At 42.8% G+C, this 20,879-nt stretch overlaps 2 protein-coding genes across 5 annotated transcripts in view; both read left to right on the top strand.

Annotated features, from left to right (window-relative positions):
- Positions 1–5,001, top strand: part of DENND5A (DENN domain containing 5A) — a 75,112-nt gene extending 70,111 nt beyond the window's left edge. For all 4 annotated transcript variants that reach the window (XM_086612698.1, XM_086612697.1, XM_086612696.1 and 1 more), the window contains 4 exons: positions 313–395; positions 1,642–1,765; positions 2,349–2,517; positions 3,247–5,001. In XM_086612698.1, coding sequence (XP_086468824.1) covers positions 313–395; positions 1,642–1,765; positions 2,349–2,517; positions 3,247–3,430 — 560 coding nt within the window. In that variant the 3' untranslated portion in view covers positions 3,431–5,001. The remainder of the gene's footprint in view (positions 1–312; positions 396–1,641; positions 1,766–2,348; positions 2,518–3,246) is intronic.
- Positions 5,002–14,895: 9,894 nt separating this feature from the next.
- The window catches only part of SCUBE2 (signal peptide, CUB domain and EGF like domain containing 2), a 42,055-nt gene continuing 36,071 nt past the window's right edge, over positions 14,896–20,879 (top strand). Inside the window, exons 1-3 of the mRNA XM_086613070.1 lie at positions 14,896–14,998; positions 17,330–17,452; positions 17,901–18,026. Coding sequence (XP_086469196.1) covers positions 14,896–14,998; positions 17,330–17,452; positions 17,901–18,026 — 352 coding nt within the window. The remainder of the gene's footprint in view (positions 14,999–17,329; positions 17,453–17,900; positions 18,027–20,879) is intronic.

The following is a 20,879-nucleotide window of genomic DNA, read 5'->3' as shown; positions in this document are numbered from 1 at the left end:
CTTTTCTTAGCTTAGGCCCTGGTCTGAAAATTCACGTAATATGTTAAAACCGTTTCCACCTATTGTTGTGTTGAAATACCACAATGTTAACTTCGATATAAAACCAAACCATCTCCGTTTCTACCTCCTCCACAGTAAATAAAAGTAGAATTGGATTTCTGTTACCCACAGTCCAGCGCCTTTTCACTGCCACCATAGGTTTTACTGGTTCATGCTCCTCTTCTTTTTTTTGTGGTATGTCTTATCCTTCATGCACAGATACAATTTCTAAAGCTGTTACAGAGTGACTGGATATATTTTTGTGTTTTGCAGAGTTAAATACTGGTCAGATACAAGAAGCTATTGGTGAAGCTGTCAATGGTATTGTTAAGCATTTCCACAAGCCAGAGAAGGAGGTGAGGAGTTGTTGTCTGTGTAGCAGCACTCATGACTTAAAACTTTTATTAGTAAGCATGGGAGAATATGTAACAGAAATAACTAAACTGAATGAACAGCCATCTGTTTGGAAATTCCTTAAGTGAACCAAAAGTGAGATACTGAGACTAAACTGTTGGAATAGTACGTCCTCAAGTAACTCAGTTTTGCCACTAACTGGAACCTTCTGTTAATTTAAATGTTAATATTCTGGTATTGGAAATTGTGTTATTAGTCAAATTCTGCTGAGGATTCTACTCCTGCCACTGTCGAAAGTGTTGCCTCCTGTTTAATTTGTTCTGGATTAACTGACACTTCACATTTACAATGTGCCTGTTTTGCTACTTAAAATGTGAAAATCTATGGGCCACTTTAATGAAACAAAAGAAACAAAAAAGACCCACACCCAAACACCCACAGTTACGCCCCTGCAAGTGAAGCAGAAGATGACTCTGGTACACGTGTAATCATCTTAACTGACACAGCAGTTATTTCCTGAAACAGGTGTAAGAAGCATGCCTCTGTTAAAGCATCACAGTCCAGTCCTTGTGAGCAGGAGTGGTGTAGAGCAGTGCTGGCTCTTGCATGGATATCTCTTGAAAGTCATTGATTTTTTACAAATAGATCCCGTTCCTTCTGCACCTATCTTTTCTAGGTTCAGTATAGCGTGGCAAACTCATATGCAGTATCTTTCTGGTTGATGATCGCATTTACACAATAATCTCAAGTGGTCATGCACTGGTTTTGCAAAATAGAATTTACCATCATGTTCTAAAGAAGAATTGGGTTTTTTTTCTGAGGTTTAAAAATTGCATTAAATGTTGTTTTTGTGGATAACCAAACAGTTCAAGGCACCTGCTACAATGGACTGGTGATCTTTATTGCTTAGTAAAAGAGGAAAATATTTTCTCAATTTTCTGTACAGTGGTCATTATTACAGGTAAAACCTGCTCATAATCTTCATCTTGGCCTTTCTGTGGCTTCATTTGATGATGAGGAGGCCCTGAGACTGCTTTGTTCAGCCTCATTCTTAGAGAGGTTAACAAATTTTTCAGTGCTCGGCACTTGTGAGAACTGAGCCATCCTGTCTGGGGCCACCGTTTGACAGTAGATTGTAACTTTGGGCATCTATTTATTTAAAAACTGTTTTCAGTAATAGATGCATGAGACACTTTTGTGTCCAAACTGAGATAATAAGTGTGTCTGCTTTCTGCATGTGCTTGGCAGAGAGGCAGTCTGACGCTGTTGCTGTGTGGAGAAAGTGGACTTGTTTCAGCTCTTGAGCAAGTGTTTCAACATGGATTTAAATCACCAAGACTCTTCAAAAACGTCTTTATTTGGGACTTTTTAGGTAAGTCAGAGGAAGACATACCAGAGCCTGTTTGAGTCTTCGAAATATATCCATCCGCATTCCTTATCATCACCACTGTGTCTCAGCTGGTATGAACAGCATACTTCTTGGAGACATCTTAGCAACATCTCCTATATCGTCATTTTACTGTAGTATCTCAAACTTCAGTAGATATTAGAACTTCTTTAGCACTGTTCAGAGGGAAAGAAGTGGAATCTCAGGTTTACATACGAGGAACACAGGACTGAATCAAACAGAAAAAGACAATGCCTAGACATAATTATTAAGGAAATATATGGATGAGCTTTGAATCAAGGCCTTTCAACTTTAACTGTCCCCTCCATGATGCAGACACTCATGCTGATTTGCCAGTGATCTGATACAGGCATCAATAGCCTTATGAATTTGTAAGCATTTTTATAGGGAAAGCATTATACTGACGTGGTATTAAATGTAGTCATCTAAATTTGAAGGCCATAGTGCCTAATTATTTTATTCCAAGCACAAGAGAATGATATTTCACATATTTTAGGACTGCTGTATGCACTGATGAAACTTCATTATCTCCCACCATTCTTTTAAGAAAAAGCACAAACGTACTATGAGACCCTTGAGCAGAATGAAATGGTCCCAGAAGAGAACTGGCAGACAAGGGCCAGGAATTTCTGTCGCTTTATCACTGCTATCAACAACACCCCTAGAAACATTGGGAAGGATGGCAAGTTTCAGATGCTGGTGTGTCTTGGAGCCAGGTATAAAGAAACTTCATCATTATTATTAGTAGTAGTAGTAATATTTTATTAAAATGAAAAAGATGTTGCATATTAGTAAGATAAAGCCACATAACTGCTGGATTGTGCAGTTTGAGTATTGCTTATACAGTTCTTTGATGTTACTAAAGAAGGATCAAGTGAACCATGCCCTGGCTGAGTTCTTAGGCGTGTGAAGTATGGTAAATCCGAGATACAAAATGAAGTATCCCAAAGAGCTATGCAGCTGAATCAAGAGAGGAAGGTAGTAGGCTGGCGTGAATAGCCTCCCTGTCATGTACAGCTCACAAGGTTGGAAAATAGTAACAGAAAACCGTCCATCAGTGAGGCCTCTCCAGTTAATGGCTGGGTGAAATCTTCACCTATTCATTGTAGAGTTGAGTAGAAGGGAGGCTCGGGCCATCTGGAAGCCTCTTGGCACAAAGGCAATGGAGCAGGCGGGTGACTTTGGGTGTGCTTGGGACTTCCAGGCCTCCTGGGAAGCGTATTTTTTGATTTGAGGGGTGGAAAGCTTAGAAACACGTCTCTCACGGATGCTCCCTACTTAAAGAAGTCCCAAAGGCAGTTACGCCCCCTTCACTGCCTTATAAAAATATGTGGAGAAGATGATAGGTCGGTTTAGAAGGCAAAGAATAAAAATAATGTCAGTGAAAATGAGAAATTAACTTGGCTTTATTTTTATTTCCAAACTGAAAATTGCCACATTGTCAGAGACCACCTTTTGCATCACTGGATCGCCTTGCTTGCAGACTGCCCGATCACAGCACAGATGTATGAAGACATAGCACTGATTAAGGATCATACTCTTGTGAATTCTCTGATTCGAGTGCTACAGACCTTGCAGGAGTTCAACATTACGCTGGAGGCATCTCTTGTCAAAGGAATTGATATTTGACCTCTTGTCCCATGGGAAAAACTATCTTTTAAAAAAAAAGAAGAAAAGCAACAAGGAGTGAATCTCGTTAGTATGCAAAAGTTCTGTCTGCCAGTACATTGTATCGTGAACTTGTTCATCGCTCTAAAATGCAACTTTGACTTTTCTTGAAGGAAACTCCAAAAATAGTACAGGCAAATGGATAGAAGCTGTAAACTCAGTGTAAAAAAGAGGATTTTGGTATAAATCTATTTTAGAGTTTATTTGCTGATTTGCTTTTTACACACTTTCATGTGAAAGAGATAGAGATGAGTATTGTGCAGCTTATTTTAAAGCTGCAGTATTTCCTTGCCATAGAAAACGTGCAGCGAGCCTTTCAGCATTCTGTGAACTTGCCTTCAGATATGCTGTATGTCATAGACCCCAATGTATACACTCCATTTCTGCTGAGAAGGTCATTCTATAGTTTTTAAACTAATATTTTATATATTAACATTATTACCAATGTTTGATTTTTAACGTATCAGGTCATGTTCTGCTGCAAGGAAACTACAAATCTGACGTGTGCTTTTTTTTAATAGCTCCAAAGCACTGATTTGTCAACAAATCATTTTTTCCTTTATTTTTGTTGTCAGTATTATTTTTAGTGAAATCCAGGAGACTGAACCATGAAATGTGCAGAGATCAAAGTAATATTTTTCATATTGGTACGTAATTGCACAGAAGAAATTTAAGTGTGTTTTTTAACTGATGTTTTTTATTTATTTAACCTATCGTTGTGTTTTGTAAGTTTGGCTTTAAAAAAAAAATCTTCTATGATACAACTAGCTATATTATATTGCAATTCAGAATTTACAGTGCAGCCCACTTAAATGAAAAACCTGGAATAATTGTTCATAACACAAAAGTCTTTCCACTTGAACCAGCCTTTTGAAATTTGGTATATGGTTGCTGCTGGTAATTCTCTTAACTGCTAATAAAGAGAGACATGAGTTCCTCAAATGCCAGATGACTAAAGAAAGATATTTATGCCCCCACAAAAATAGTAATGGTATACCTACGACTAACAAATATAAGAATTTCTTAATTTTTCTGAAACAACAGTGAGCAGTAAAGTTTTTTCTTTTCCTTTTGAATGAATATGTCTTGGGTCCTGTTGTCGCAGTTTGCCTCATTTGGGATGCTTTTGTTCTTAGCAGAGAAAGCTTTAGTCCACTTCTACAATAAAACACAAACATTTTGAAAGTTTAATTTATTGGAGATCTGGAACTTGGCAAATGCCTGAAGGCATCTCTGTTCATTTGAACCCTCTGATAAAAACCTCTTTGAAATGAATATGTGACTTAAGAACAGGCTGATTTGTCAGCAGCACAAATTACTGTACAGAAGTTCAGGGCTGTGTATTTAAGAGGTCTCCACTGTATAAACTTATCTCCATATTGTCTCTCTTTTGAGAAACAGAGTCCCACGTTTTTCGGTTCATACAATGTTATAGCACCTTTTCTTTACCTACAGCTTAGTCACATCTTGTGATAGTTTTATTTCCATAATTTATGAGTATAGCACATGTATTAAATTTTTGACTCTTTTTACTTTTGTCCTATTTATTTCATTATTAAACTGAGAAATTCCTTTGTCACTACTTACGAGAGCAAGATTCTTTTTTGATTTCACAGAAGCATTAGAAAGATGCAAGGGCAATGTCCAAGCCACTTCTCATGCTGGGTGGGTGTGAATTCTTTCACAGTCTGGAGCTTACAGGAGCATTTCACAGAAGCATTTTGTGTGTGCAGGTTTGTTTTGGTGGTGGTGGTGTTTTTTTTTCCAACTTTGGAAGGGCAAAGATAAAACAGGTGTATTTTATTCTATGAATTTCATGTATTCAGCTTAATAGTCTTTATATGCTTGCCCCAAATTGCGTATTCATGTATTGAGAATGGTGAAAATATAATTTTGCTGTGCTTTCTGCTGTCTTTATGACAACTTTACTAGGCCTGTGTATTTCACAGAGAGTACACCTACATAAAAAAGGAGAGTTGGATTAATTATTTTGACCTTAACAAACTAGTTGATCCTATTAAAACCATATCTCCCATAGTATTAAGTATGGATTAATTTTGTCTTGCATGAGGTAATTAACCCTGAATTAAGGTTCTTTTTTTTCTTTTTTATTTTTATTTACACAAGTTCACCTAGTGTGACATGATACTATTGGTTTAATGGCTTCCTTTGGTGTGGATCTTTTTGGCCTTACTATGACAGTTAGTGATACCTGGGATGGACACAGGCAGGGGTTTGCTGGTTCTCAAGTGGTGGGTTCTTTGGCTAGCACATGAGGATGAAGCTGCCCACCAGTGACAGCACCCTGTGTGCTAGCTGTCCAAGTGCAAAAGGAGGATGCAGAGGTCATCTTCCCAGCTCCTCAGTTACTTTATTTTCACAGGAAAGACCACTTTGTGATAGACTCTTCCTGCATCTCTCGCAGGGGGTCTATGCTTAATCCCATTAGGATTCACAGCACTTTTTGCTATGGACTTCCAAGTCTGGAAGGATTTGCTCCACTGAAGGACCAGTAGAAGGTTCTGAAATGCAGCAGATCTCGTTGGATCTAGAGGCCACCAAGGAAGACCGAGGTATTTAAATATAGCTATGTGGTAGCCTGTGCTAGAGTTTTGGGAAGAGATTTGTCTAGCATATGTAAGAACAGTTCAGTCTGTAGTAGCAGCCATAATCCCTACCACTCTTCAGTGTTTGCCACAAACCAACCTACTTCTTTCGTTGAGGAAGCTACCATCAGTCCCGCAGAGTAATATTAAGATCCAGTATTGGCTCCTTCTGTGCCATTCTGCTGAATTGGATGACTGTATAAGAACAAATGGAATGGTCACCATCTTTTTAACTAGAGCTTTGTAAAATCCAGCTCCTTTTTTAAAACTTGCATTGCATTTTTTGTTCCGAAATGAGCTATAGAATAATGCAATTGTAACCTTTTTTTTTTCTTGTTACTTTTCTGAAATGAGAGCAGGTTCGGTAGGTGCAGGTTAATGTGGCTGTACCGTTTTGTTGTTTGGGGTTTTTTTTGTAACAGTTAATGGGAAAAGAGAATGTTTGTTTATTGGGTGTTTTTTTTAAGAGCACACATGCATTCTGTAAAGAGAAATATGATAAAAAGTAAGTAGTTCATAATGCAGTAAATATATAGTGCTAAATTGGCCAGACATGTTTACAAGCTGATACCTCATTTGAGGGGGGGAAAAAAAACCACAACGGGCTATCACCTATCAATTATTTATGCTGCGTTGATTAATGCTGTCAGAGTTGATACAATGATACTTTATACAGAAAGAAAATGCAAATTAACAAAGACTCGGTTTAAATGTAATGAAATACTATGATGATAAGTTTATATGAAAAAAGCCTTTACCTGCCATTAACGTAACTGTTTGACATTCTGTAGCTGAAAACATACTCATGAACTGAAGAACTATTCCACAACTTTTTCCATTACAAAGAGTATTTTTCAAATTGTTCAAATGGGACCTACTAGCTGAGTGATCAATACTTTTTATGTGTTTTGAATTCATTAATATGTTAAGATTTCTGCAGTGAAACTATTCAGAGTTAACTTTTTCTGTGTATTGTGAAATGATTTTTGTCCATAGTGCAAAATACTACAGGATACTTGAAAATACTTGAAGATATTGTACATGTACTTCACATCTTTGTAGTTCTTTATTTTATACCTAGAGATTGGCTGTTCAGCTAAGATAAAGCATCAATACCATATAAACTATATATTTTACTACGTGGGGAAATCAATGGCTTGTTTTTTTTAAGGGCGGGCATTGAAGTTTACATTATAATGACAAAACCAGGTACTGCTTTCTTATTTTATTTTTCCTGTGACATTTCAATCCATTGGACATTAAATGTGAATTGAATATACAAAACAGTTTAGGAGGTGTAGCTTATTTGCTGAAATGCAATAAAATTTGTCTTCTACCATGAAAAATAGCATTAATGTGCTATTTTCAAAAGCCTCTTACTGTAATTTGGCTAATCATATTTTCCTTTTTGCCTGGCTGCAGGTACATATGACATTTTAATGTCTGATTTCAGGAGACATTTTTTGTACTCTTTTGTATCTGATCTGCTCAACTAAATGCCTGCCTCCCTCCCAGCACCAGTGTAGCCTTCTCGCAAGCAGTCGTTGTTGGTCAGACTGCCTTCGGTGGAAGAGATGCCTGCTCAGTAATCAGGGAATGGGGAGAACAGGACAGCAAATGGACTAATGCAGATCTTGGAAAGTGTCTGTGAGTACACACACACACACACACGTATGTGCTGCCATTTATATTAGCATTTTTCTTACCTCAGAACAACTTTTGATCCTAATAACCAAATTTGGTGGAGGTCTCCAAATTTTGTTTTGAAAAATACAATTCGGTCGGTCACCTCTATATACCATGTACCCTTCTCTTTATGTGGGAGGATCTATACAGAGAAGCAGGAATTGTTGGAAATGTAACTATCTGATGCTTCAAATATAAGATTAAGTGAAAAAATAGCAGTCCTCCATCTACAATTACCTGAAAGGAAGTTGTAGGGAGATGGGGGTCAGTCTCTTCTCTCACGTTATGAATGACAGGACGAGAGGGAATGGCCTCAAGTTGCGCCAGGGGAAATTTAGGTTAGGTATCAGGAAAAATTTCTTTACAGAGAGGGTTGTGAAGTATTGGAACAGGCTGCCCAGGGAGGTGGTGGAGTCCCCATCCCTGGCGGTGTTTAAAAACCGTGTAGATTTGGTGTTGAGCAATATGGTTTAGGGACCCTGACAGTGCAGGGTGAATGTCTGGACTCAATGATCTTTGAAGGTCTCTTCCAACCAGATGATTCTATGATCTCTGAAATTATGACGTCTGTGGCACACGTGTGCCCAAGCTTTATTGCCTGTATTGTGTTTCCTACTTTTCTTACCCCATCTTTGCCCAGGGTAAGATCTAACTTGACAGATAGTCCCAGAGGAGGAATTACTAAGTGGAGAGATTATACTGGCACAGAGGAAAAATTAGTTCTTTCCCTCTCTGTTCATTCACTTTTAGGAATGATTCGAAGTACGTACAGGTGTAGTGGAGCCCTGTATAATCTTGGTTCATTAGATACTGCTCTGCTTATCTCATCTTGAAACTGGTTCTGCTTGCCTTACTATATATTAAATCTGGTTTTTAGATTTGAGTGGAGTAGTAAACAAGTGCAAGCGCAACTCGTGTGTGGTTATCCTTTTGTAACTTTTCTGCTGCCTGTGTCCTGAAAGTTTTATATGTCAATTGTGTGAGAAGCAGGGAGACCAAGTCAGTTTTACGCACTTTCATCTCCTGCTTCATCCAAAATGCACTCTTCAGGACATCCCTGCTTGAGCAGGGGGCTTGGACAAGATGACCTCCAAAAATCCCTTCCAACCTCAGTCACTCTGATTTTGCGTTTCCTCCCCATGTACAATGACCGGAACAGGTAAGAAGGCTGAGTGCCACTTCCCCTGTGTTGTACAGTTTCTGCCATTTGTAGTAGCCCAGTGTCTGCAAAAATGAGCTCATCCTTCAGGTGCATTATCTTTCCTGTGTTTTAGGGAGCTGCTTTCTCTTTTGTCAACTGTAGCCAGAGAGACTTGCTTATTCTTCTGACCTACACGTTAGCAATGGCTAACTTCTGCTGTGACAAATTTCTGTTTTGAAGCTGACAAATGCAGAAGGTAATTTTCTCAGCCTCACATTAGGACTATTCTGAAGTTGATGGGGTTCACTCTGTGTCAGACCGTATGAGATCATCATTGGATATTTTATACAGGAATAATGCAGAAGGGAAAGAGTTTGATCATTGTTTGGAGGTTTCTCCTTCCTTCACCTCTCTTTTTCTCACTACACCCCTCCCTGGTCTGTGGTAGAGGCTTTATTTTAGCAAAGCTAAATAGAAAGTCTTAATATCTCTCTTGAGGGAACCACATCAGTCTTCCTGAGCTGTCAGTGATTCTGCACTACTAACAACTGATGGTAGCATCCTGTGGGCTCATGGGGGAAGATGCTGAGAGGGTGAACTCAGCTTCCCCATGCTCTGATGAAGTCATGCTGGTGGCCTGAGCCTTGGACAGGCCTAGGGGGGGTGAAGTCGTGAACTTGGTACCTACTGCCAGGTGTGCTGTGCTTGTGTGAGATGCCAAACCTACTTCTCTTGGAAACTGAGACTGTCTCAATTCCCTAGGCTTGTTAGACCTGCTGCTTCCAATTCCTCTTCAGGGAACTACGGGGAAGAACATGAGACAGGCCTGGATGGAGCTTTGAGGTAAGCACACAGCTTCAGGAACACGTTCACTTCATCACAGGTGCCCTCAAATCTTCCAGACTTCATAAAAGCGGAAGGAACAAAAAGAACAGGGGCCTTGGTGAACAAAGTGTGTTGTGCAGCTGCTGGGTTCACAGCACTTTTCCGCATGTCAGGTCTGAGGTGGTTTTGTAGAAGGTGATACTTATTTAATGTCTGTTGGAGAGGAGAGTTTGAGTGCTAGGCAATGTTTGTGTGTTGACTAACTGATCTGAACACACAGGTCTAGAAATGCACTTGTGTTATGATTTGTTGTACTGATGACTTGGAAAGTTCTCACAAAGAAATACAAATGTCAAAGAGCTGCACCAAGCAGGTCTTTGTTTAAAAGTTTTTTCACGTATCAAAAAGCCTCCCTTTTTTTCCTATTAACTCAAAGATGTATAGTCTAGTAGAATTATAAATACAATATAAATTATAGTAGAACCTACTATATTCAGTCCTGCAGTAAACAGGAACTGTTCTTCATTTCAGTGATAGCGGCATTTTAAGATACAGACCCTACAACATTTAAAATATCACTAGTGGATCTGATGTTTGTTTCAGGGAAGCTTTTCTACCCGTAACATAAAAAGATTTAGACAAGGAGTACAAATTATGTGAGAGGGTCTTTTAGAGTCCTTGTGACCAGAGGAAGCCCAGATTTCCTCTCTGTTTGAGATAAGCCATGTGCAGGTCCTGCTCCCAAGGAGAGCCACTGTTAAATTGCAAAATTGGATACTGATTACTGAAGACGTGTTACTTTATGTAGAACTCAACAACCTATTTGGTAGCTTAGAAAACCCTTTGATACTAAGGTGAAAAGTCTAAGTGCAAAAGCTTGAGTGATTAATTTCACAGGAAAACAATTGTTCAAAACCCAGCATATGTAAGGAGATGAGTAAGACGTGAAACTATAGCTCTGAGACTTTATGTGTGTGAAAAGCTTTGGGATAATTAAATATTTGACAGTATTTCCTCACTTGTCTGTCTGCCCCTTTCCCTTTTTTTGTTCTGGTATCTCCTCCCTCCACGGCCCCAGTTGTTTTCAGCTCCTGTCACAAACACTCATTACGCTTGTTCAGTCTTGTTAAATTTTGAGTCGATACGGTGGACTGTTGCTCAGCCCAGCAGACCCACTACTTCTCACTACATTAAAGTACAAATGAAATGGCAATCTAGATGTCGTCAAATAATGTTTGCTTATCATTGAATAATAACATTTAATAAGAATCATCAAGCATAAAGCAGTTTTTATCCCGAATTTTCACAGAAAAGTATTCAACTCTACACAGGAGATCAGGTGCAGAATTTCTGGAGTGATTGTTACCATCTGCTCTGCAGCAGCTTAGTCTTAGCCTCTCAATGTGAGGCAACTTCAAGTGATACTTAAAGTGGAGGGCTGGAGGCAATTGGGGATCTTGTCTGTATGTAAGAGTCGCTTTGGGGCAGCAGACAGTGTTCGTAGCAGTTTGGTGGTCCAAAGAGATTGGACCATGTTAGTGGGAAGTTCTAGGTTTTGCAAGATTATAAGGTACCACACACATTGGTACAATTGGGAAAAGCAGACAAGCTTTCTGATGCGCGGTGTTATCCAAACATGAACCAGCCATACCTCAGGCAGATCGTGCCTGACCAACTTGGTGGCCTTTTATGATGGGGTGACAGCATCGGTGGACAAGGGTCGACCAACGGATATCATCTGCCTGGACTTGTGCAAAACTTTTGACACTGTCCCGCACGACATTCTTCTCTCTAAACTAGAGAGGCATGGGCTTGATGGATGGACCACTCGGTGGATAAGGAATTGGCTCAATGGCTGCACTCAGAGAGTAGTGGTCAACGGCTCGATGTCCAAGTGGAGACCGGTCACGAGTGGCATCCCTCAGGGGTCCGTGTTGGGCCCGGCCCTCTTCAACATCTTTGTCGGTGACGTGGACAGTGGTATGGAGTGCACCCTCAGCAAGTTCGCCGATGACACCAAGCTGTGTGGTGCCGTCGACACGCTGGAAGGGAGGGATGCCATCCAGAGGGACCTAGACAGGCTGGAGAGGTGGGCCCGTGTCAACCTCATGAAGTTCAACCAGGCCAAATGCAAGGTCCTACATCTGGGTCATGGCAATCCCAGGCACAAATACAGACTGGGTGGTGAATGGATCGAGAGCAGCCCTGAGGAGAAGGACTTGGGAGTACTGGTGGACGAGAAGCTCAATATGAGCCGGCAATGTGCTCTTGCGGCCCAGAAGGCCAACCGCATCCTGGGCTGCATCAAGAGGAGCGTGGCCAGCAGGTCGAGAGAGGTGATTCTTCCCCTCTACTCTGCCCTCGTGAGACCTCACCTGGAGTACTGCGTCTAGTTCTGGAGCCCCCAACATAAGAAGGACATGAACCAGTTGGAGAGGGTCCAGAGGAGGGCCACGAAGATGATAAGAGGTCTGGTGTACCTTGCCTATGAGGACAGGCTGAAAGAGTTGGGGCTGTTCAGCCTGGAGAAGAGGAGGCTCCGGGGTGACCTTATAGCAGTCTTCCACTACCTCAAGGGGGCCTACAGGAAAGATGGGGCGAGGCTGTTCAGGAGGGCCAGTTGTGATAGGACAAGGGGTAATGGTTTTAAAATAGAGGGAGGTAGATTCAGGTTGGATATTAGGAAAAAATTTTTTACCATGAGAGTTGTAGAACACTGGAACAGGTTGCCCAGAGAGGTGGTGGATGCTCCATCCCTGGAGACGTTCAAGGCCAGGTTGGACGAGGCCCTGAGCAACCTGATCTAGTTGGAGATATCCCTGTTCCTTGCAGGGGGGTTGGACTAGATGACCCTTGAAGGTCCCTTCCAGCCCTAACCATTCTATGATTCTATGATTCTCTCTCTCCCCAAAGCATCTGTGAAATGTAACTGAATAGAGCTCTGGTTCACGCAACACTGAGGCAATTTAGTGTAAGACTGAAATGCTGTATTGTATCTAGATGAGCAAAGACTTTGCTATTGGTTTTAGGATCAGTATGTGTAATGTATGAAAACACCTGTTTGCATACACTTTTTGCAGATATTTGCCAGTAGCTATTTTCCTTCCTAAATCTTTGTGATTTTATTTTATTTTTGATTGCTGAAAAAAACTCAAACAGTGCTATTTGAGGTCCCTTCCTGTTGAACTGCCCCTGGTACGTTTGTTTTTCTTTCATTAAACTTAACTTATTGCTGAAGTTGAGTCTTGAGATTTTTTTCTAGTTTCTCTCTCCTGGTAAAGATCTTAGTAAGAAGTGTAGTCATCTGTCACTTTGACTCTGCAATTGAATAGAAATAGTTAAGAAGGATACAGAAAGACATCGGAGTGTCTGATTTGTGTCTTTAAAGAGATTCTAGTGGCAATTCCTCATCATAAACAAGTTAGTATTATATGTGAAATAATAGCTAGGGTCCTTCCCAAAGCACCTGGAGATTTATGTGTGAGAAGTGGTTTCATTAACTAATATAAATTTAATATTGTTCCTGTTTGTTTTCCAAGCTGTGTTGAGATCTTTTGATCTAACTCAGGCATTCCCAAGTATTTATGTGTCACTTTATATTTTAGTTTACAGAAGTAAGTAAGATGCTTTGCTTTTACTGTGTCTCAGAAAGCTTTAGTTGTTTGGTTATGTGGCTCTTCTCTTCAGTATCTCTTACTGTTTTTTCTGCTACACTCTTCATAATGTAGATTTTATGTCTTTTGTCAAATCTTGTGCTGAATTTTGATTAAATTAATATTGGTCAAGTTCATTGAGGAACCTTGACTGGAAAGTGCCTGAAATATGTAACAGCTTTTCTGTAAGGTAGCTTGTAGTCATGGTAGCCTCAATGGGAGATGGCTTCTTTGTGCATCAGGGAGAGTTTTATTGTAGAAATGGCCTCGACTGATATCTCCAGATAAGAGGTGTGTGGATGTGCGAATTCTCATCTTAAGTATGGTTGTTTGTTCATGAGATTATGGAAACTGTCGAGAAAGTCTTTGTTCATTTATTACTTTCTGTTGGTAGGGGAGGCTTGGGGTATGGTGCAGGGCTGGAGAATCCTTGAAGTGTTTAATGAGCAGCTTTATGCACGTATAGATGAGTTTGACTGGGACTGAAACCATCCAGGAGATACAATAGGTTGTTTCTCACTGGATCTTAGAAGAGAATAACTTTGATCATTTCAAAAGCAATGAAGCCTGATGCTCCAGTGAGAAAGGAAAGTGGTAATTTATAGCTACCATTAAGGAAACAAAGACAAAGACTCAGGGAAAGTTTCACTCTAAAGATTTACTAATGTGTATAAACCACCCTTACAACTAGAAATAGCTCAGTATTTCTCACAGAACAGAACAAAAGAGAAAAGGCAGTGAAATGGGGATGGGAGGGAGGGGTGGAAAATAGTACTGCCTGCTTTCACTTGCTCTGTGAAAGGTCAAACAACATTTAGGAAATCATAATTTCAGTGAATAATGGATAGGCTACTCTCACCTGCCAAAGGGAAGACAGCTGAGAAGTCCCTCGCTGGTAAAAGGAGGTGGGATGGGGCTGGGAGTGGGATGTTGTTGTTGTGGGTTCTGGTACGACCTTCAGACGGGGACTGCAGTGGCATGTAATTACTTGGTAAAAATAGTAATACTGTCTTTTTTGAAGAAACTCAAGCAGGGCTCGAGCGAGTTGTGTGTGTATGGGTTGTGACAGAATGCAGGCATACAGGGGCTTTGCACGGGCTTGTCCCTACTAGGAAAGGGGCCGTTTCAAGGGCCCTGCTCCAGATAGGGGAGCACCGCTTCCAATACACTTGCCGCTGGCACCCGCAGTCTGCGTGTGAGGTATTTTACGTACCTTCAGGAAGCATCGGCTCCCCGGGACATCTGTGTTTAGGGTGTTGCGCAGGTGTTGGAAGGCTGTAAGGTGGGACGGGGCGGTTCGCGCGCAGGGGGGTGCGCTCCTCTCCTTTGGGTGCCGCCGGGCGGCCGGCGGGGCGGGCGGGGAGGCGCGGGCAGGGGAGGCCCGCCCAGCCCTCGCCGCCCCGCGCCCGCTGTCGGTGCGAGGCGGGCCGGCCGCCCGCAGACACCTCCCTCCGCCGCCGCCTCCTCCCGCCCGGCGGCGGCAGCAGCAGCGCAGCCGCCGCCGCAGCGCCATCGATGGGGTCCGGCGGCCGCCGCGGCGCGGCGGGGGCGCGGGCGCTGCCGCTGCTGCTCCTGCTGCTGCCCGCGCCGGGCGCCCCCGCCGCCCTGCCCCTGCCCGGTGAGTGCCGCGCCGCCGGCGCGCTTTCAGCCCCGGGCAGCGGCTCCCCTCGAGGGGCACCTGGCGGTCCCGGCGCCACGGCGGGCGGCTTTCGCCGCGGGGCGCCTGGCTGTCGCTGCCGGGATCCAGCACACGGGATGGGGGGGGTGGGCGGGCGGGCGCCGCTGGCGAAGGGACGGGGAGCTGTCGGCGAGCGGCGGCCGTCGCCGAGGTGAGGTGCGGCCGTCGGTGGGGCGAGCGGGGACCGTTACCGGGGCGGGGAGGGTTCGTTCCTAGCGCGGCGCTGCAGGCACCGCTGGTGACTCTCCAGTGCCGGTTTCCAGGCGGTCTCTTGCGGGAGCGGGGCTGACCCCCGAGGGCAGGGCGCCTGCTTAACGTCTCACCTTTGCCGAAGGAGCGGGGAACTGAACTTGGCGCGTACCGCGGCTTGATCCGCCTTTGGTCGCCGAGGAATAAACCAGTAATTCTTCCCGCAGCCTCCTCCGCGCCCGCCTTGCTGCCAAGTTTAAAGCTGTTGTGTTTGCTCACAGTCTCCCTCCTCCAAGGTCTCTCTTCAGCTCAGGCTACTGTCACTACATGAGCAAATCTCGCTCCCTGTGCCTAGTGATCTTTTTCTAGCCCTCTTTTTCATGCTTCTGTATGCATTAATGCAGGGGTTTTTGCGGCTCTTCTTCCCTGCGCCCTGCAGACCATAGAGGATTAGTGTAAAAAAAAAAAAATAGTGGAACGGCCGTTTTGCCACTGTCATGAGGTCTAGTTGGCGTCTGTGCTGGCGCTTTGAAAGAAACCCCCTGCCTGGTGTGTGTTTGCTGGGACCGGTCTTGCCGGGGCAGGTGTGTCCCCCGGCCTCGCTGGCCCGGGCTGTGACAGGGAGAGAGAGCTTACCACGCGGGGGGTACCCAGCCAGCGCATGTGGCTAATGCTTCTTTCTGCCCACTGTCTTTCCTATTCATCCCTTCCCCATCTACCTGAATACCCCTAGCTGGAGGCCCCTCAGCAATTCTCTGCACCCCTCCTTGCATGACTTGTTCCCTCAATGTACTGTTTCCCCTTTTTTTAATGGCTTGACTTTTCGCCTTTGAGAGGAAGCCGATTCTGCCACTCTCTCTGGCTGTTTTCCACCTTCCTCCTTGCTTTCTGGAGGTGGTATCTGAGGACCCCATCAACGTTACCCATTCCGCGTGCACCTGAGAGCCAGGAGAGCGCTGCTGCTGTAGCACTGGCTCTTTGCCTTGTTTCCCGCAGCCAAACGCCATTAGGAGTTAAAACTACATGAATACTTTCTGAAGCTGGCAACTGCTGCAGTACCTACAGCCGTATTTTGTGACTGGAGGGAGAGGGAGGAAAAAAAAAGATATGAATGCTATAATTGTAAATGGGAGAGGTACTGGCTGAAGTTCCCCATCAGAAAGTGATCTCTGGTATAAAAAGTGGCTGACTATTTAAGTAGTCACCTTCTGCTGACACTCCTGCAATTCATCCTGGTTTTTTAGGAGTCACTTTTTGTACCTATGTGGGGTGCTGCTTCTGCAATTCTTGCTTTTTAGCCAGTTGCTGGACATCTTCCTGTTTCTGTGTTTGAATTCTCTTCTGCTGTGTGAAAAACTTTTGCTGACGTCCTCTGCTGCCCATAACTTTTCTTCCTTTTCTTCTGTCTACACTTCTTCGTCCCTAGGAGTTCCTCCTGTTGGTGTTCCTCTTTCTCCTCATTTCCTTTGCTCTGAAGTTTCTACCTGGATATTTTGCTTCAGTACACTGTGCTTTGGGATGGCTGGCCAGGTAATTTGGCAATGCTGCTCACCAGATACTATTCTTACATTTTAAAAAAAGGCATTATTTATAAGTTATACATCTGTTTAATGGTAAGTCAGTCTTTTAACGTGTTGGTGGTGACTTTGAAAGTACATTCCTGTAAACATCCTTCTTAGTTTGAAAATCATTTGACTTCTTGAGGATGATGTCATGGATGTGACCAAGAACTCTTTCAATAACTGTTTTTTGTTCATCAGGAAGATTAACAGTCTCTAATGAATCTCTGTAAAACCATCTGCTGAATCTCATGGAGAATCTAGTCCATGATAGATTATTTTGGATCTATTCTTGGGTGGGCACAAAACCTTAACACAAGCTTATCTGAATTGCACACAAATACATCTATATGCAGGTAGAGCATTATACAAATTTAAGTTCAGATGTAGTCTCTGCGTGTTTCTGTCCTGACTCACAAATACAACTACGTGCAAACGGGCGCTCAGCCTTATGTCATCTGGTCAGTGATGCGCATGGGAGGCGTGCCCTGTTCTCCACCTTCCGAATCTTGTCTTTTCACAGATGTGGATGAATGCGCCCTGGGCCTCGATGACTGCCACACAGATGCTATTTGTCAAAACACCCCGAAGCTCTACAAGTGCATGTGCAAAGTGGGTTACGCTGGAGAAGGGAAGAAATGTGAAGGTAAAGTGATGGAAGCACTATGCTGTGCCTGTGTCAGCATGAGGTATTTCTAAGAAGACAGAGCCATTAAAAATAATGGCTTAGAATATGGAGGATGATTTTAGGTCAAAATTGTAATTTTTTTTTTTCACCTGATTTAGTTCTTGTTTACAAAATGAAAGGCAAACAGATTGCATGACTTTTCATCTGGTGGTATCACTTGTTCTAATAATTAGTTTGTTGTTTAACTAGAAGCCTTAAAAACTATAAGGTAAAGCTACACGGTAATCTCAGGCCGTTTTGTCACTCTTTAGAAACATTCAGCAAGTAATGCGTTAAGTATGATCTCTTTGCAAGGCAATGATGATTTTGGACAGCTGTGGCTGCTCACATTTACATGGTTGCATCTCTGACTGTCTATAACACTCAAGCAAGCATCCATCATACTGACTTTTGCTTTATTCGTTAGACATTGATGAATGTGATAACGACTTCAATGGAGGCTGTGTCCACGAGTGTTTCAACATTCCAGGAAATTACCGCTGTACTTGCTACGATGGCTTTATGTTGGCTCATGATGGCCACAACTGCCTGGGTAAGAAGTGTGTTTATGACCATTGTGAGTAGTGGTGCCAGTATAAACCTTTAACCGCATCTGTGGGAAATGCATGGCGGTCTGTTGGGCTGAATCAGCTCAGCTAGAGAAGAATGTTACATATGGGACTAAGGAATTCCAGGTACTGATGTACCATCCCATTGTGGCTCTTTCTCCCTCTGTAAAGGCGGAGGAGAATTGTGCTACATTTCTGTTAAGTGCTTTGGGTTTAAATGTATGAAGAGCCATCTACTATTATGCTGAGTTTTTGTAAAAACACCTGTGCTACCCAAAGTTCATTTAGAGTCAGTTCTCAGGTGTGTTTCCACACACAATTTCTCCCTGATACATCCATAACGTGTAGGCTTTTCACTCTTACTGTGTCTGAATACTTCCCGTCATGCAAGATGTAACGATAGGACAATTAAAAGTGTGCAGTAGCTGCAGATGGTAGAGACCATTGAAGTACAGAGGGACTAAGCCCAGTGCTTGGAGTTTTTTCCTGGGTGGTTAGTGTGAAGCGAAGCACGCAACTGTGGCAATGTATTCGATCCTGGCAATGCTCCCTTGACCCCGCATGCACATGCTTTCTCTCACCTTCTTTTTCTTTTCTTTCTTTAAGACCTCCATAGTTTACTTCTTTTTGTGCACCAGCAGGTGAAAATCTTTAAAAATGGGTAACAAGACTGTGTGCTTTTGTGTGCTTTTACGGTGATAGTATCCTTCGGCAGACAGTGCAGCAGCGTACTGAAACATGAGTTGCCACCCTGTTGGCAGTGTGGTACTCTGCCGCTGCCGGCGTTATTTCCCTGGGACACAGCCTCATGTTGATGAAGCCGTCCTGCTGCCAGGACCAGCGCTGGGTACCCTGTGTGCCTCTGCCCTGTGCTGGGGCACCTGTCCCCTTTACTTTTTCAGAGATGGCTCAGTTTTTCTCTTGTGCTGCACTGAGAGTGGGTGTGCCTGGGCAGGCTTCCGTGCCCCGGTCAATGAGAAGGAAAATCCCTCTCACAGCGTAATTTTAAGATTGTAGTTAGTTTGGCAGGGGTATTTCCCACTAGTGTATGGCATATCAGGTGGGGGATCAGACCATCCCTGGGCTGTATCTTCTCCTGGGACAAACCAGAAAAGCTCTGGAGTCTCCAGTGGGATTGTGTTGCGTTTTACCTGCTGGGAACCTGGTGCGAGCCCACAGATTAACTTGGTTACGCTGTAAGTGAGGTAGTCACTAAGTTCCAAGTATTTCACTGAAGAGAGAGGGAAGCAAAGTATCTGCTGATACTTTAAAATAATAGGAAGGCTATCTTATTTTTGTCTAGTGCATTTGTGTAAACACATAGTGGAGTTCAGCTGAGGTTACCATGGAGGGCTGGATGTGAACGAACACGTTGCCTCTTACAATGCCACTGAAGGGTGTATTGTATCCAGTAGCCCCTCTAGAGCACACTTCAGCTGACTTGTTTGTGATCAGTAAGACCTAGACATAATTTAGACCAAAGTCTACCACCTGCTGTGTTACTAGGAAGCTGCTCAGTATTGCAAGGCAGACTTTTTAAAATAAAATAAAATATCGTTGACATACAATGAAGTTTTTACCACTGATCTGCCAATTTGGAGATGTGGCGTAAACGTTAAATAAATATTTTGGCATGTGGCAAATTGGATCACATCTTCTCTTAATCTGTTTATTTACTTTGCTCATGCCAGGGTTGCCCTCCTCTCACCCTTGTTTTTGAAGATCTCGGCTGTGTGCCTGGGTTTAAGCCAAATAGACAATTACTTGTTGGAAAGAGATGATTTTTTTGAAAGCTTTCCAAGGTCTGTGAGACAGAAACATCTGCCAGAGTTCAAATCTGTAGTACTAAAGACTCGTGGTGGCTGTTTATTCATGATTGTTTGCACATTCACATCACTGTAGAACTCTAAAATACTCAGCTTCTCTGTGATGGAGATATGTCAGCCGCTCTTTTTGCTACAGCAGATCACATTCTTTTACATCCAATTGGCTTACTCATTGCCTTCAGTAGAAATTAAATCTGTTGTAATACTGTGTTATGCTGCTTACTGAAAGCCTTTCTGTTTCTCCTTTTTTAGAAGACAGCTGTTTTATGCCAGAAATGCTACAATGTTAAATTAAAAACATTGTACTATTAGCACAGGAACAAGGAACAGAATGGGGAGCAAACATGATGTTCCATATGAATTTGCAAATGAGACCAGTGCTTTGCCTCAGCAACATTTTGTCCTGGTTTTTAAGGGACTGAGCATTTCTACTTCCTGTTCAGATTGGCACTTCTGAAAATTGCAGTAGGAAAATTCTTTGCTGGTACAAAAACTTGTGCTTGTTAAGGGGTAAAATTCCAAAGAATTGGAAGTTGAGATGAGCATCCTGTTGTTCAGAGGCTTAGCTGAAGTTTTTCTACTCTATTTCTCTTGATTATCTTGCAAGCATAGCCTTTCTATGTGCTCTGATATTGTTGAAGCTCTGAATATTGCAAAATCAACATTAAAACTATTTCCAGAACTTCTGCTCTTGTCCTTGACTGCTGTCAGGCAACGCAACAGCAGCCTTGATGGTAAGTTGTGAATGACCTAGCGCCAAGGGAGGAGGTGCGTATAAATCAAAGTGCGTATCAGAACAGATGTGATATGCGATCTCTAGGTAGGGTGAAAGTAAGGAGCGGTAGGTTTTAAGCTAAATTTATTCTGAGGTTGGTATTTTTCTTGTTCTACCTTTGCTTCAGAATGGAGAGCTTTCTGGGAAAACACCTTTTATAGCTTGAATGAGTTTGGAACCAAAGTTGCATCCCACTGAGCAAGATGGAAGCCTGTATGGATGTTCAACCTAGATGT

This window comes from Tauraco erythrolophus, chromosome 6, assembly GCF_009769465.1.
Source record: "Tauraco erythrolophus isolate bTauEry1 chromosome 6, bTauEry1.pri, whole genome shotgun sequence".
NCBI lineage: Eukaryota > Metazoa > Chordata > Aves > Musophagiformes > Musophagidae > Tauraco > Tauraco erythrolophus.
The sequence above is the reverse complement of the archived record's forward strand: the minus strand, read 5'-3'. Positions and strand labels throughout refer to the sequence as shown.